General features: G+C 51.3%; 1 protein-coding gene across 13 annotated transcripts in view; it reads right to left on the bottom strand.

Moving 5' to 3' along the window:
* NLGN3 (neuroligin 3) overlaps positions 1-13,086 on the bottom strand; it is a 98,404-nt gene that overhangs the window by 49,033 nt on the left and 36,285 nt on the right. For 10 of the 13 annotated variants that reach the window (XM_039487145.1, XM_039487140.1, XM_039487141.1 and 7 more), the window contains one exon: positions 291-1,017. In XM_039487145.1, the coding sequence (XP_039343079.1) occupies positions 291-762 (472 nt within the window). In that variant the 5' untranslated portion in view covers positions 763-1,017. Of the gene's footprint in view, positions 1-290; positions 1,018-11,362; positions 11,498-12,579; positions 12,631-13,086 lie in introns of those variants that run through there. The other 3 variants (XM_039487148.1, XM_039487147.1, XM_039487152.1) reach the window with 3 other exon arrangements.

Below are 13,086 nucleotides of genomic sequence, written 5' to 3'. Positions count from 1 at the left end.
GAGAGTCCCTTTCAGTTTTGGCAACACAAAAGAGGAACCCGTGACAATACCATGGAGGGGGAGGGGAGAAAAGAGAGAGAGAGAGAGAGAGAGAGAGAGAGAGGGAAAACAGCTGGAGGGCAGAGGGCAAGCAGAGTGGCCAGAAAAAGCTTTTCCACAGACAGCATGCTGCAGGTTCCACAAGCACATGCTTCAAACACAACATCCAGGTGAGACCAACCAGAGCTGAGAAGGAGCAGAATAACTCTGGGACCCCCCGCCCACCCTGCTGGCACCCTGGACGGACTCACCATCCTCGGTGGGAATGTAAATGTTGAGGTACAGACAGTCCTCATTGGGATCCTGAATGTATGTGGCAACTATATCCAGATTGGAGGTGAACCAGATGGGCAGCATGATCTCCGGGACCGCACTGTGGATGTTCTGAGGGCAGACCGGTGAGAAGTGGGTAGCATTCCTTATTCCAGACCAGGAGGAGGGTGGCTCAGGGGGCATGAACCTCTTCTCCCCAGTGGGAGGGGCTGCATAAGGCACCCCCAGGTATTGATCCACAGGACCCAGAATCTCACTAGGCAGCGGAACCCGGACCCCTCGTAACTTCCCATAGTGCGTGTTGACAGTCGGGGAGTAGACCTGGCCATCCATCTGTACAATGGCCAAGCTTAGAACCCAGAGCACGAGGCAAAGGTCCCGGCCTGCAGCTAACTCAGGCACTTGGAGAACAGGGGACAAGGACGGGTTTCTCTGAAGTATCAGCCACATTGTCTGTGATGAGCAGCACCACCATCCAAGCCTCAAGCACGTTCCTGGGGGCTCAGAGGGACTCCATCACGGCAGGCCTGCTGCTCTCTGTTACGCAGAGCCAGACACCAAGGGAGGACAGAAACTGGAACACAAACCCAGAAATGAACTGCAAACGGTGAGCTGGAGAGCTTTGGGAGTGTTCCTCTTCAGAGCCTCCAGCCTGCCTGCTGCTGTTTGCCTTCAGAGAGAGCAGCCCTGATGAGATTGATGGCTCTGTGGAGAGAGGGGGAGAGGAATTAACAGTCACGGACTCTCTCACTGGAGAGAATGGCAGCTCCACCTGACAAAGAAAATCTGCAGCACAAAGGGATGTTGGAACCCACCCGCATGTCCCCGGCCCACTGACTCCACAACCTGGCAGAGGTGGGGCAGAGATTTTAATACCTCACCAGAATGCTCCTCACCTCCAGCCTTAGAGAGAGAGAAGAGCCCCTGGATAATCTACTGCTGCTGCCTCCCAGTTACCATTCAGCCCTATAGCTTGGTCATGGTAAGTGGTGCCAGCTGCAGAGGAGGACAGGTGATTTCTGGAGATGTGGGGGAAAAGGGGATCAGAGGCCTTGTAGAGGTGGGGCGTTCACACTCCAGAGCAGGAGGTATGTGTGTGTCAACTGCAGAAGCATGGATCAAGCACCCAGGCTTGAGACACCCAGAGCAGACAGGTGATGCTAAGGAAAAGGGGATTCAACCACAAACTGGGGAAGCAGCTTGCACACCAACTACTAGCCTTAGGGCTGGGGCAAGGTTCACAGAGAGACAGTCCATGCGAAGGTATCCCAGGGCTGTAGGGGAAGCGAGAAGGCCTGAGTGTAGGGGAAGGATATCACCAGAGAGGAAAGACAAACCATCTCTTCTCCTCTCCTCGGAGTCCAGGTCTGAGGAGCACACTAGCAAGAACATGACTGGAGCAAGAGGCTGGCCGACTTCAGGAATAGTCAACAGGCTGAGAGAGCACCTAGTGCTTTGAAATTAGGATGGGGAACCAGGACTGCTTGGTTCCATCCTCAGCTCTGTTCCCCATTCCCTGCACAACCTGGAGAAAGTGACTTGCTTTCCCTTCCCGGAGAGAACAATACAGAGCCAGGTGCCCCTGAGAGCAGGTTGAACCCTGAGATGAAGTGCATGACCATTGACCAAACTAAGCCAAAGCCCCATGGTGCTTTGCAGCCAGGCCAAAGGCGAAATGGAAAAACTGCTTGAAAAGTTTGTTGCATACATTGCTGAATGTTGCAGGGCAATTACCAGATAAGGATTGGAACTTTATAGAAGTCTGTGAAGCTGACTCGTCAACAGATATATTGGGAAACCAGCTCTCTCAGACAGAATTAACCAGGAATGTAAATTGCTTTATTGCCAGCTACCAGAAAACAGATGTTGTCAGCTCTCACAAGCAAAATGGTATTGATCAAAGCATGGGAAAAAAATGGTTACTCACCTTCTCGTAACTGTTGTTCTTTGAGATGTATTGTTCATGTCCATTCCAAATCAGGTGTGTGCACGTGCACAGCAGCCAGAAAAATTTTCCCCGCACAATATCTGTTGGGTTGGCCTGGGCACCCCCTGGAGTGGCGCCATGATGGCGCACAATATAGGGCCCTACCAACCTGCCACCCCCTCAGTTCCTTCTTGCTGGCTACTCTGAAAGAGGTGTAAGTGGGTGGGTATTGGAATGGACATGAACAAAACATCTTGAAGAACAACAGTTACGAGAAGGTGAGAAGCCGGGTTTTTTTCTTCAAGTGCTTGTTCGTGTCAATTCCAATCAGGTGACTCCCAAGCCTAAATTCAGGAGGCGGGGTTGGAGTTCAGGTATCCACTGACTGGAGCACTGCTCTACCAAACATTGCATCGTCTCTGGCCTGCTGGGTAATTGCATAGCGCAGTGAAAGTATGTATTGAGGACCACGTTGCCGCTCTGCATATTTCCCGGGTCAGGACTTGCACCAGGAACAGTGCTGAAGAAACTTGCGCCCTAGCGGAGTGCGCTGAGAGCGGAGGGGCAGGCACCTCTGCCAGGTTATAGCATTCATGGATGCAGGACATGATCCACGAGGAAATTCATTGAGAGGAGACTGGAAGACCCTTCATCCTGTCTGCCACTGCCACAAACAGTTCAATGGACTTCCTAAACCATTTCATTCTTTCAATGTAGAAGGCCAGCACTCTGTGGACATCCAATGAGTGGAGCCTCTGCTCACTGCCACTTGAGTGAGGCTTAGGATAGAACACTGGGAGGAAGATGTCCTGGTTGATGTGAAACTGGGAGACAACCTTCGAGAGGAAAGCTGGATATGGCCTGAGCTGAACCTTGTCCTTATAGAACACGGTGTAAAGGGGCTCTGATGTTAGGGCCTTGAGCTCAGACACCCTCCTGGCTGAGGTTAGCACTACCAGAAATGCCACCTTGTATGACAGATAGAGTAGGGAACACGTCACCAGCGGTTCAAAGGGCAGACCCATCAATTTGGAAAGGACCAGATTGAGGTCCCAGGTCGGGGCCGGTTGTCAGACATGAGGATATAGCCTGTCAAGACCTTTCAAGAAACGGCTGACCATAAGGTTGGCAAACACCGACAGGCCCTCTGAGCCTGAATGCAAGGCAGAGATGGCGGCCAAATGAACCCTTATTGACGATATGGACAGTCCCTGCTGCTTGAGATGGAGAAGGTAGTCCAGTATGAGTGGTATAGAGGCGAGCATCAGGGACGAGTGATGCTGCGCCAACCAGAATGATAATCTCTTTCACTTGGCAAGGTAGGTAGCCCTGCTGGAGGGTTTCCTACGGTCAAGGAGGACTTGTCTAACTGGGTCCAATCAGGAGAGCTCTGTGGGGTTCAGCCATGGAGCTTCCACGCCGTGAGGTGCAACGACTCAAGGTTCGAGTGTTGGAGACAGCTGGGATCCTGAGTTAGTAAAGCCGGGAAGAGCGGCAAGGTAACTGGGGCTTCCACAGACATCTCCAGGAGGGATGTGTACCAGTGTTGGCGGGGCCAGGCTGGAGCTATCAATGTCACTGAAGCCTCTTCCCTCCATATCTTGAGGAGCACCTTGTGAACAAGACAGATGGGTGGGAATGTGTAGAGAAGAGGGCCTCCCTCTGGGAGGAGGAACATGTCTGCGATGGAGCCCAGGCTGTGGTTCAGGAAGGAGCAAAACTGTTGGCACTTCCTGTTATGTCGTGAACAGGTTCATCTGGGGAAAGCCCCACCGCTGGAAGATGGAGTTCGCGACATCTGGGTGTAGGGAACACTTGTGGCCGTGAAAGGACCTGCTGAGATGGTCCACAAACTCGTTCTGTACTCCAGGGTGGTGTGATGTTTGCAGGTGTACTGAATGAGCTACACAAAAGTCCCACAGCGTGAGGGCTTCCAGGCACAGAGGAGAGGAGCGTGCGTTCCCATTTGTTAATATAGAACATCGCCATGGCGTTGTCTGTCATGACTGATACACATCTCCCTGTCAAGTGCCATGCCAGACGCACCACTCTCAGCTCTCTGAGACTGATATGGAGAGCGAATTCCACCTGAGAACAGAAGCCTTGTGTCCTGAGGTCCCCCAGATTTGCTTCCCAGCCCAGAGCTGACAAATCCATCACTAGTGAGAGGGGTGGCTGAAGACGGGTGAAGGGGATCCCTGCACACACTACCTGCGGGTCGAGCCATCACTGGAGGGAGTTTGGGACCGGGTGAATCAGAGTCACAACCCTGTCCAAACTGTCTCGAGCCAGCCAATACACCGAGGCTAGCCACGATTGGAGAGGCCGGAGTCTGAGCCTGGTGTGTTGCACCACACAGGTACAAGAGGCCATATGTCCTAGAAGCTTCAGGCAATTCCTTGGTGGTGGGAAACTGCCTGAGACTTTGAATGATGTCGCTCTGGGCTAGAAACCTCGCTTCTGGGAGGTATGCCCTGGCCTGTGTCGAGTCACAGCTGCGAGCTCAGCTGCGAGCAGCGGCACAGGAGCCGGCGAACAGGGGAGTTTGAGTGGGAGTTCCCATTGGAGGAGCAGGTATTTGTATTTGCATCTGTCTTTGTAGTGCTTGTGTCTCTCTCTGTAGAGGCCTGTAGGGGCAGACTGCTGAGCGGGCAGCCAAGCCCTGATTAGGGGGCTGAGCTAGGCTGAGGAGGGGCCTATAAAAGCGGCCGCCCAGCCAGGCAGCGGCACAGCTGCGAGCGGCGGCACAGGAGCCGGCGAACAGGGGAGTTTGAGTGGGAGTTTACAGGGGGAGGTGGAAGGGGCAGGGGGCGCGGTGCTGTGTGTGCTGTGTTCCCCAGGTGAGAAGGCTGAGAGAGGCAGAGACAACAGCAGCCATGAGCCAAGCAGCAGAGGATACAACGAGGATGATTGCATGCAGCAGCTGCAGAATGTACATGGTCCTAGTGGGGGCACCGGAACAGAGGTATGTATGCATGAAGTGCCGCCTAATAGAGCTGCTGGAAGAAAAGATCCTAGGTCTAGAGATGCAGGTAGAAACCCTGGTAGAGATTAGAAGGGGGTTTGAGCAGCTGATGGAGCAAAGGCAAGCTGTGGCTGAAGGGGAATGCTCAGGGGTACAGGGGGAAGCAGGGGCTAAGGCCTGTGAGGGGGCAATGCTGGATGGGGAACATGGGCAGTGGAACCATGTGACCGTGAGAAGCAGGCCGAGGAAAAGGAGAGCCAGTGAGGGAGAAATAGAGCTAAGGAACAGGTTTGAAGGTTTGGAGAATGAGGAAGGGGTATAGCAGGTGGTAGCTGATGGTGGGAGGGCAAGGAAGAAGAGAATAGCGGCTAGTCCGATAGAAAGAGGGGAGGAGTCGATGGAGGCAGCACCAAGTTTGGGCCCCGGGAGGATGCAGGATGGCTTAAGGGGGACTACAAGGGATGATAGGAATGGAAGGAGCTTGCAACCAGGGGGAACGGGGGATAGGTTAGCAGACCGCACTGTCACCAGGCAAAGGCAGGTCTACGTGATTGGGGATTCCATACTGAGAAGGTTGGACAGGCCTGTGACCAGGGCCGATCCGGAGAACAGAAGGGTGTGCTGTCTACCAGGCGCTAAAATACGGGATGTGGACCTGCAGTTGAAAAGGATCCTAAAAGGAGCAGGTAAGAACCCGTTGATCATCCTTCATGTAGGAACGAATGACACGGCTAGATTCTCGCTGGAGAGAATCAAGGGAGACTATGCCAGGCTGGGTAAGACGCTCAAGGAAATTGAGGCTCAGGTGATCTTCAGTGGGATTGTACCTGTCCCTAGTGAAGGGCGACAAAGGGGTGACAGGATTGTGATGATAAATAGTTGGCTCAGGGAGTGGTGCTATAAGGAGGGCTTTGGGATGTATGGGCACTGGGAGGCTTTCGGGGACAGAGAACTGTTCTCATGGGATGGGCTCCACCTGAGTAGGGAAGGAATTAGACTTCTAGGAGGGAGGCTGGCTCATCTGATCAAAAGAGCTTTAAACTAGGAATTGGGGGGAGACGGTTGGGAGATGTCCAGGCACTCTCCACGCCTAATTTAAACATTGAGAGGGAGGACAACAGGATAAGAACAGATATAGCCAGAGGGAGGGGTTTGGACATAAGGAAGGGGGGGATGGATACTAGACCAATAGGTCATACTGGTGGTACTGTGTCCCTACCAAATTGGGTAACAAAGGTGAGAGAAGCCAAACAGCAAAAATTAGGATGTTTGTTCACCAATGCGAGAAGCCTAGGTAATAAAATGGAGGAACTGGAGTTCCTGGTCCGAGAATTGAAACCGGATATCGTAGGAATAACCGAAACATGGTGGAACGGTAGTCATGACTGGAGTACAGGTATGGAAGGGTATGTGCTGTTTAGGAAAGACCGAAACAAAGGTAAAGGTGGGGGAGTAGCATTGTATGTCAATAATGAGGTAAACTGTAATGAAATAACTAGTAATGGAATGGATAATACGGAGATTGTTTGGGCAATGGTCACATTAGGGAAGAAAACTACTAGAGCCTCCCCTGGGATAGTGATTGGGGTGTGCTATAGACCGCCGGGATCTACCCTGGATATGGATAGAGAACTCTTTAATGTTTTTAAGGAGGTAAATACCAATAGGAACTGTATGATCATGGGAGACTTTAACTTCCCGGATATAGATTGGGTAACAAATGCTAGTAATAATATTAGGGCTCAGCTTTTCCTAGACGTGATAGCTGATGATTTCCTTCATCAAGTAGTTGCTGAACCGACAAGGGGGGATGCCATTTTAGATTTGGTTTTGGTGAGTAGTGAGGACCTTGTTGAGAAAATGGTCATAGGGGACAACCTTGGCTCGAGTGATCATGAGCTAATTCGGTTCAAAATAAATGGAAGGATAAACAAAATTGCATCTGAGACTAAGGTTTACGATTTCAAAAGGGCTAACTTTACTAAATTAAGGCGACTAGTTAGGGAAGTGGATTAGACTAACATATTTAGGGATCTAAAGGCAGAAGACGCCTGGGATTATTTCAGGTTGAAGTTGCAGGAGCTGTCAGAGGCCTGTATCCCGAGAAAGGGAAAACGGTCCGTAGGTGGCAGTTTTAGACTGAGCTGGATGAGCAAGCGTCTCAGAGGGGTGATTAAGAAAAAACAGAAAGCGTACAAGGAGTATACATTGGTGCTGAAGCTGGAACCGATGGTGTTGGGGCTGTCGGTGCCGAGGACGTCAGCACTGATACCACTGGGTTGGCACAGCCGACGCCGGTACCGCAGGGGTTGGGATGGTGGCAACAGGGAGCGATGGAACTACTCCCGATCCTGCCGATGCCGGAGGCAGTACAAAAGTGGCTGAGGCCGCCACCGCCCTGAAATTCGACCCTTCGCTCCACCCTTGGCAAAAGGCCCAGGGAGTCCAAAAGGGCCACTGTGCAGGGGGCTGCCGCTGCACAGGCCACGGTGCCAGGTAAGGGTTCCGGTCTCATGATGATCTGGACTGTCTACTTCTGCTCCTATGAGATCAATAGGAGTCTGACTCTGAGGTCTCCGAAAAGGAGGACCATGGAGGAACAGCACAAAATAGCGTCTTTCAGGGCCCAACGAGGCTGCTGACCCTGTTTTGGAGCCGGGAAACAGTGCACCAGGGATGGAGATCGCCATCATTGCAGGCTTCCCTCTTGACAGTGCTGGGGGAGCGACCAGTGCTGGCGACCTCTCCCGTCTAGGTGGGGAGAACGGTGCTGTGAGCTGGAGCAGATCCCGTGCTGCCTCAAATGCCTCCGGGGTCGACAGGAGGCAAAGTTGTCAGCTCAGCCTCGGCGAGCGAGAAGGGTCCAGACTCGACTGCCCTTCAACTGGGGCAGGAGTTGATGTGACCATCTCTTGCAGGGAGGCTGAACTAGTGTGGACTGGCTCGGGTCTCACAATGGCCGCCTCCTTGAGTCTAGCTGGCAGGGAATGACCCCTCTCTGGCCTCCTCTTCTTCTGCCAATAATCCTTGTCTTTACTCAGCACTCATCCCCGTGCCAACGGTGCTGGGGCACTGTGTACCAAGGAGGTAGTACTCAGCGCCGGGCCCGCCAACCCAGAATCGGACTGGGCCGGAGTGCCGCTTCCATTAGCAGGATCTTCAGGCGCTAATCTCTATCTTTCAGTGTACTGGGGCAACCCCCCCTGCAGATCCTACAGTGATCATTTTGATGGCTCTCCCCCAAACACTTCAAACATGAAGTGTGAGGATCGCTTCTGGGCATACACTTGCTGGAGACCTCGCAGGCTTTGAAGCCAGGAGACTGCACTCAAGGGGAAACCCCTCCAAAGGAAACTTAAGAACTAAGTAAAGTACCTACTAACTACTTAACACTAACTACAGAACTAATTAGAACTATATACAGACTGCCAAATGCGCTTGTCACAACAAGAGCAAGGGGAAGTGCCAGTTGTCACTGGCAGTAAGAAGGAACTGAGAGGGTGTGGTGGGTCAGTAGGGCCCTATATTGAGCGCCATGATGGTGCCACTCCACGGGGCGCCCGGACCGACCCAACAGATACTACTAGGGGAAAAATCTTCCAGTGCACGCACACACCTGATTGGAATTGACATGAACAAGCACTCGAAGAAGAATTGTTTGCTGTTATTACTGCAAGTGTGATTGAAAAGGAGGTGTTATGTCACCAAAATAAGAAAGTAGCTAATAGTAAATAAGTAAAGTACATTATGTTTAAAATGCTTTATATTCATGCTGAATTGCATAACTCTAAAACTGTACTATAATTAGATGCTGTAACCTTTGTATAACTCTTACTCTGTATTCTATAGGAAAGTACAACAAGGTTTGCAAAATACAACACAAGCCCTCACGTATTCATGCTATGGCTGGCAACTACAGATCCTCTGTCTTACAAAATATGTATGGAGACAGATAAGACAAAGCTTGTAAGGTTTATGGTTTTAGCCAATATCAGATGCAATATTAATACACACAATATCAATATTATGTATAACATCATGTATGGTTTGTACAACTATGCTTTTTATTCATATTAAGTTCTTCCCAAAACACTTTTCACATATGTTAAGCTGTTTAATCAAGGGTAACTGTGTAGTGTTATAATTTCAGAGCTAGGTACAGAGCCATTCCAGAGGGACAGGACAAGACAAACTGTTTTATTGATGCTTAGCTAACATGCCCTGTGTCCCAAACTATAGCTGGTGCAGAATGCCTCTAACGTTTTGCTAACTTCTGGAATGCTATGCTCAAAACAAGATAAGAAACTAGCTGCAATCTGTGTTTACATGCAGGGTCTATATAGGCCTAGCAAAATGTCTTCAAAAACATGTCAAAGGAGATAGATAAGAATAATATGCTAGGTTCAAAGTGCTGCACAGAAACACTCATCTGTTGCAAACAACCCTAATATATACAGAAGTAAAGTGAAGCTCTGATTTTGAGCAGTAGACTGACCAGCTGCGCTGCTGCCTCCCAGACAGGCTGGTAACATACTGACCTTCCCTTTTGTATTATATTGTATTAATCTTTGACTAATGAAGTTGATTAAGCTTAACTACTTGACATCTCTCATTACTGAGTTAATCGAACCTGTAACATGACAGAATAGCCAACTATTGCCAACTGCCATGGAGAGCACCTGCCTGCACAAGCAGCACAAACACAAAGGAATGCCTCGCGGGGCTGGACAGAGACAGCCTCCACGGGACAACAAGAAGGAAAGCCCAATGGTCCAGGCACCAGCCTAGGATTTGGGAGACCTGGGTTCAAACCTCTGCTCCATCACAAACTCCCTGTGTAACTTTGGGCAAGTCCCTTAGTCTCTCTGGGACCCAACCCATGCACTGAGTGGTGTGTGAGGATAAATGCATTAAGGATTATGAGACATCTAGATACTACTGTGAGGGGATGCCCTCAGCCCCGCTTCCCCTACAGAACCCACCCCAGGAGTCCCTGCCCAATGACCTCTCCTCACTCCATTTCACATAGCAGCCATGAATCACAAAAGCCTTCTGCCTTAGTGAGAGTCATTCATGTGTTGGGCGAGGGCTGCCCCCAACACTCCTCCCCTCCCCTCCAGATACTGTCCGTGGGGCATACAGGGAGTGGGAAATGGAAGGAGCCCCCAGGGAAGCAATGGTACCCACAGCTGTCCTCTGCTCTGTGGCAGAGCATACACATAGTCACTGTGCATCCACTCTCCCCTGCCAGGATGTCTCACTGCCAGCCCTGGGTCTCCTAGAACAGTCACCTATACCTCTCTGAGTCAGCCCGGTTGTCTTCCCCCACCTCGCTATTTGCCCCCTTCATTACTATCCCCACCCCCCAGCCACACTCCAGGCAACCCCAAACCACCCCTTCCCTCCCCACTGCTGGATGGGTCCTAGCCCAGCTCCCAGTCCCCTGGGCTGGAGGACTCTCACCAGGGTCCCCGTCCCCCCAGTGACAGCACTATGGATCAGGCATTAAAGCGGAGAAGCAGCTGAGCGGTCTCAGTGCAACCAGGTCAGTGTGACAGGCTCACACTTTTTTGTTGCCAGTCAGGCAAGGAGAAACGGCAAGGGCCCACATGCAGGGAACCCCGGCATCATGTGCCTGCCTGCCAACCCCAGCAGGGGAGAGTCCCTGCCTGGGAAGGGAAGCTGGCAGGAAGCTGCTTTAGATGGGGACCTGCGGATGCGTCAGCAAGCAGAGTTCTTGTGCCAGGAAGCCCTTGCTGGAGGCTGTTTGGATTTGCAATGCTCTGCCATTCCCCTCCCCCAGTCTGGGAGCTACTCTGCCTGCTGCATTTGTTTCTTATGTAACTGGCGGTCCCTTCCCTCCCTCTCCTTCAATGCTGCTGCCTCCTGCAGGGACGTGGCAGAGGAAGGCGGTGGAGGCTGCCGACTCACTGCAAAGACACCATCAGACAGTGCCAGGGAAGGAGAATAAAAGCAGCATGGCCTGCAGCCCAGCCCAGCTCCCCCTCTTCCGATGGCAATTTCACAGAGGATTCCCCTGCCCTCAGGGGATCACTGGCCTGGCAGGGCTCGCACTGGGAGCCAGGTACAGTAGGGACCTGGCTGAGCAGTACTGCCCTTACCCAGGAACAGAGGCTGGGTAGCGGCAGGGCCCTTACCTTTGTGCCTCTGTAGCACCCCGGCAAATCTCCCCAGAGAGCATGGAGGGCTGGCACAGAGGTGCCTTGGAGTTATTGGAGCATAAAATAAAAGCCTTTTGCAGGCAGGCTGGAAATGGTTCACTTGTGGACTCCACAGACCAGAGAGCACCTCTGTAGAGAAGGAAAATCCAGAGAGAAAAATACATACAGGGTATCTGAACTTTGCACTACACATGTGCAGCTAATTCACTGCTGGTCATTAAGGAATGGGCTCCCGCTGTGTCTGGCCTTTCCAAGCCAGGGTAGCACAGCATGTGCTGAGAAATCAGCTCAGAACCTCCATAAAAGGAGATGTTTGGCCTAGAAAGAAGGGGTTACTCACCTGTAACTGGGGGTTCTTCAAGATGTGTGGTCCCTATTTGTATTCCACACGTGGGTGTGCATGAGCGCCATGCGCTAGAGTCCAGAAGCTGTACCTATACCTGTGCTCCCCACCTCACTTGCTCCAAGCCCACAGCCAGCACTCCTGATTCCCCACAGAACCCTCCTCATCCACCCGCCAACAGAGTGCAATACAGATTACCTGGCACAAGCTACATGAAGATGAAGTTAAGGCTGACTATGTATCGGAAAGTGAAGATAAAATAAATTATTAGGAAGTTGCTGTTCTCTCAAAACTAAGTTTTATAAATCTAGGAAATAAGCAGTTAATTTAAAAACAATCTAAACACATGAAAGGCTGGAAATGCAGAGTTGGGGAACCCAAACAAACTTAACTCTGCCCAGTCACAGACCCTAATTTTCCCTATAGCTAAAACTCTCCAAAATCTGGTACCTGGGCTACATTTTTGTTGTTAAGGGTTAATGGTACACTTCCCCCCCCCCCCCCCAGTTATTCTTCAAAACAAAGTTTCTCCTTCAGCAAAAACCTTAACTCTGACCTGCAGGGACACTATTCAGAACAGAGGAGATGCAAAATATCTGCAGTCATTTTAACAATCAATTTAGTCTAATTTGGGACCTCAAACACTAACACATCTTAATCCGAATTGTTTTTTGTGGTGTCAGTGCAGGGCAAAATTATACACGCAAGCCAAACTTTCTATATAGTTACAAGTAGTTTAAGTCTTGTGTACAGATTGTATTTCAGTAAAACAGAGTGTAATTAAGGCAAGTTATTAATGATTATTGTATCTAGCTTTTATGATTATATAGACTACAGCAACAGTTAATACCTGGTGACTTCAGAGATAAAAGCCAACCACCACCCTTCCTCTACAGCTAATTTTCATGCAACAGTCCCATTGGTTGTAATGACTAAGTCTGCGATTTTGTCATGGAGATTGCAGAAGTCACGGAATCCGTGACTTCCAAAGACCTCTGTGACTTCAGCCCTGGTGACTGGTAGCTGCAGGGTCCTGCTGCCTCCTGCAGCGGCAAGGAGCTGTGAGGTATCCCCACTGCCTGAGGCAGCGGGTCCCCAAGCTCCCAGCTGCTATGGGCAGTGGGGGTACCCCGCAGCTCCCAGCCGCCATGGCAGGGGGGGTTACCTGCAGCTCCTGGCTGCTGTACAGGACAGGGGATCACTGCAGCTCCCTGCCAGCTTCCCGGCCACTGCCTGCAGCAGGGGCAGGGGGACCCCAACAGCCCCACACTGCCACCACTGCAGGGGGAGCAGGGGGACCCCAATAGCCCCCTGCCACCACGGGGGGAAGGAGGATCCCAACAGTTTCCCACTGCCA

Source organism: Mauremys reevesii, linkage group 9 (assembly GCF_016161935.1).
Source record: "Mauremys reevesii isolate NIE-2019 linkage group 9, ASM1616193v1, whole genome shotgun sequence".
Lineage (NCBI taxonomy): Eukaryota > Metazoa > Chordata > Testudines > Geoemydidae > Mauremys > Mauremys reevesii.
This window is presented reverse-complemented; position numbering and strand designations above follow the sequence as displayed.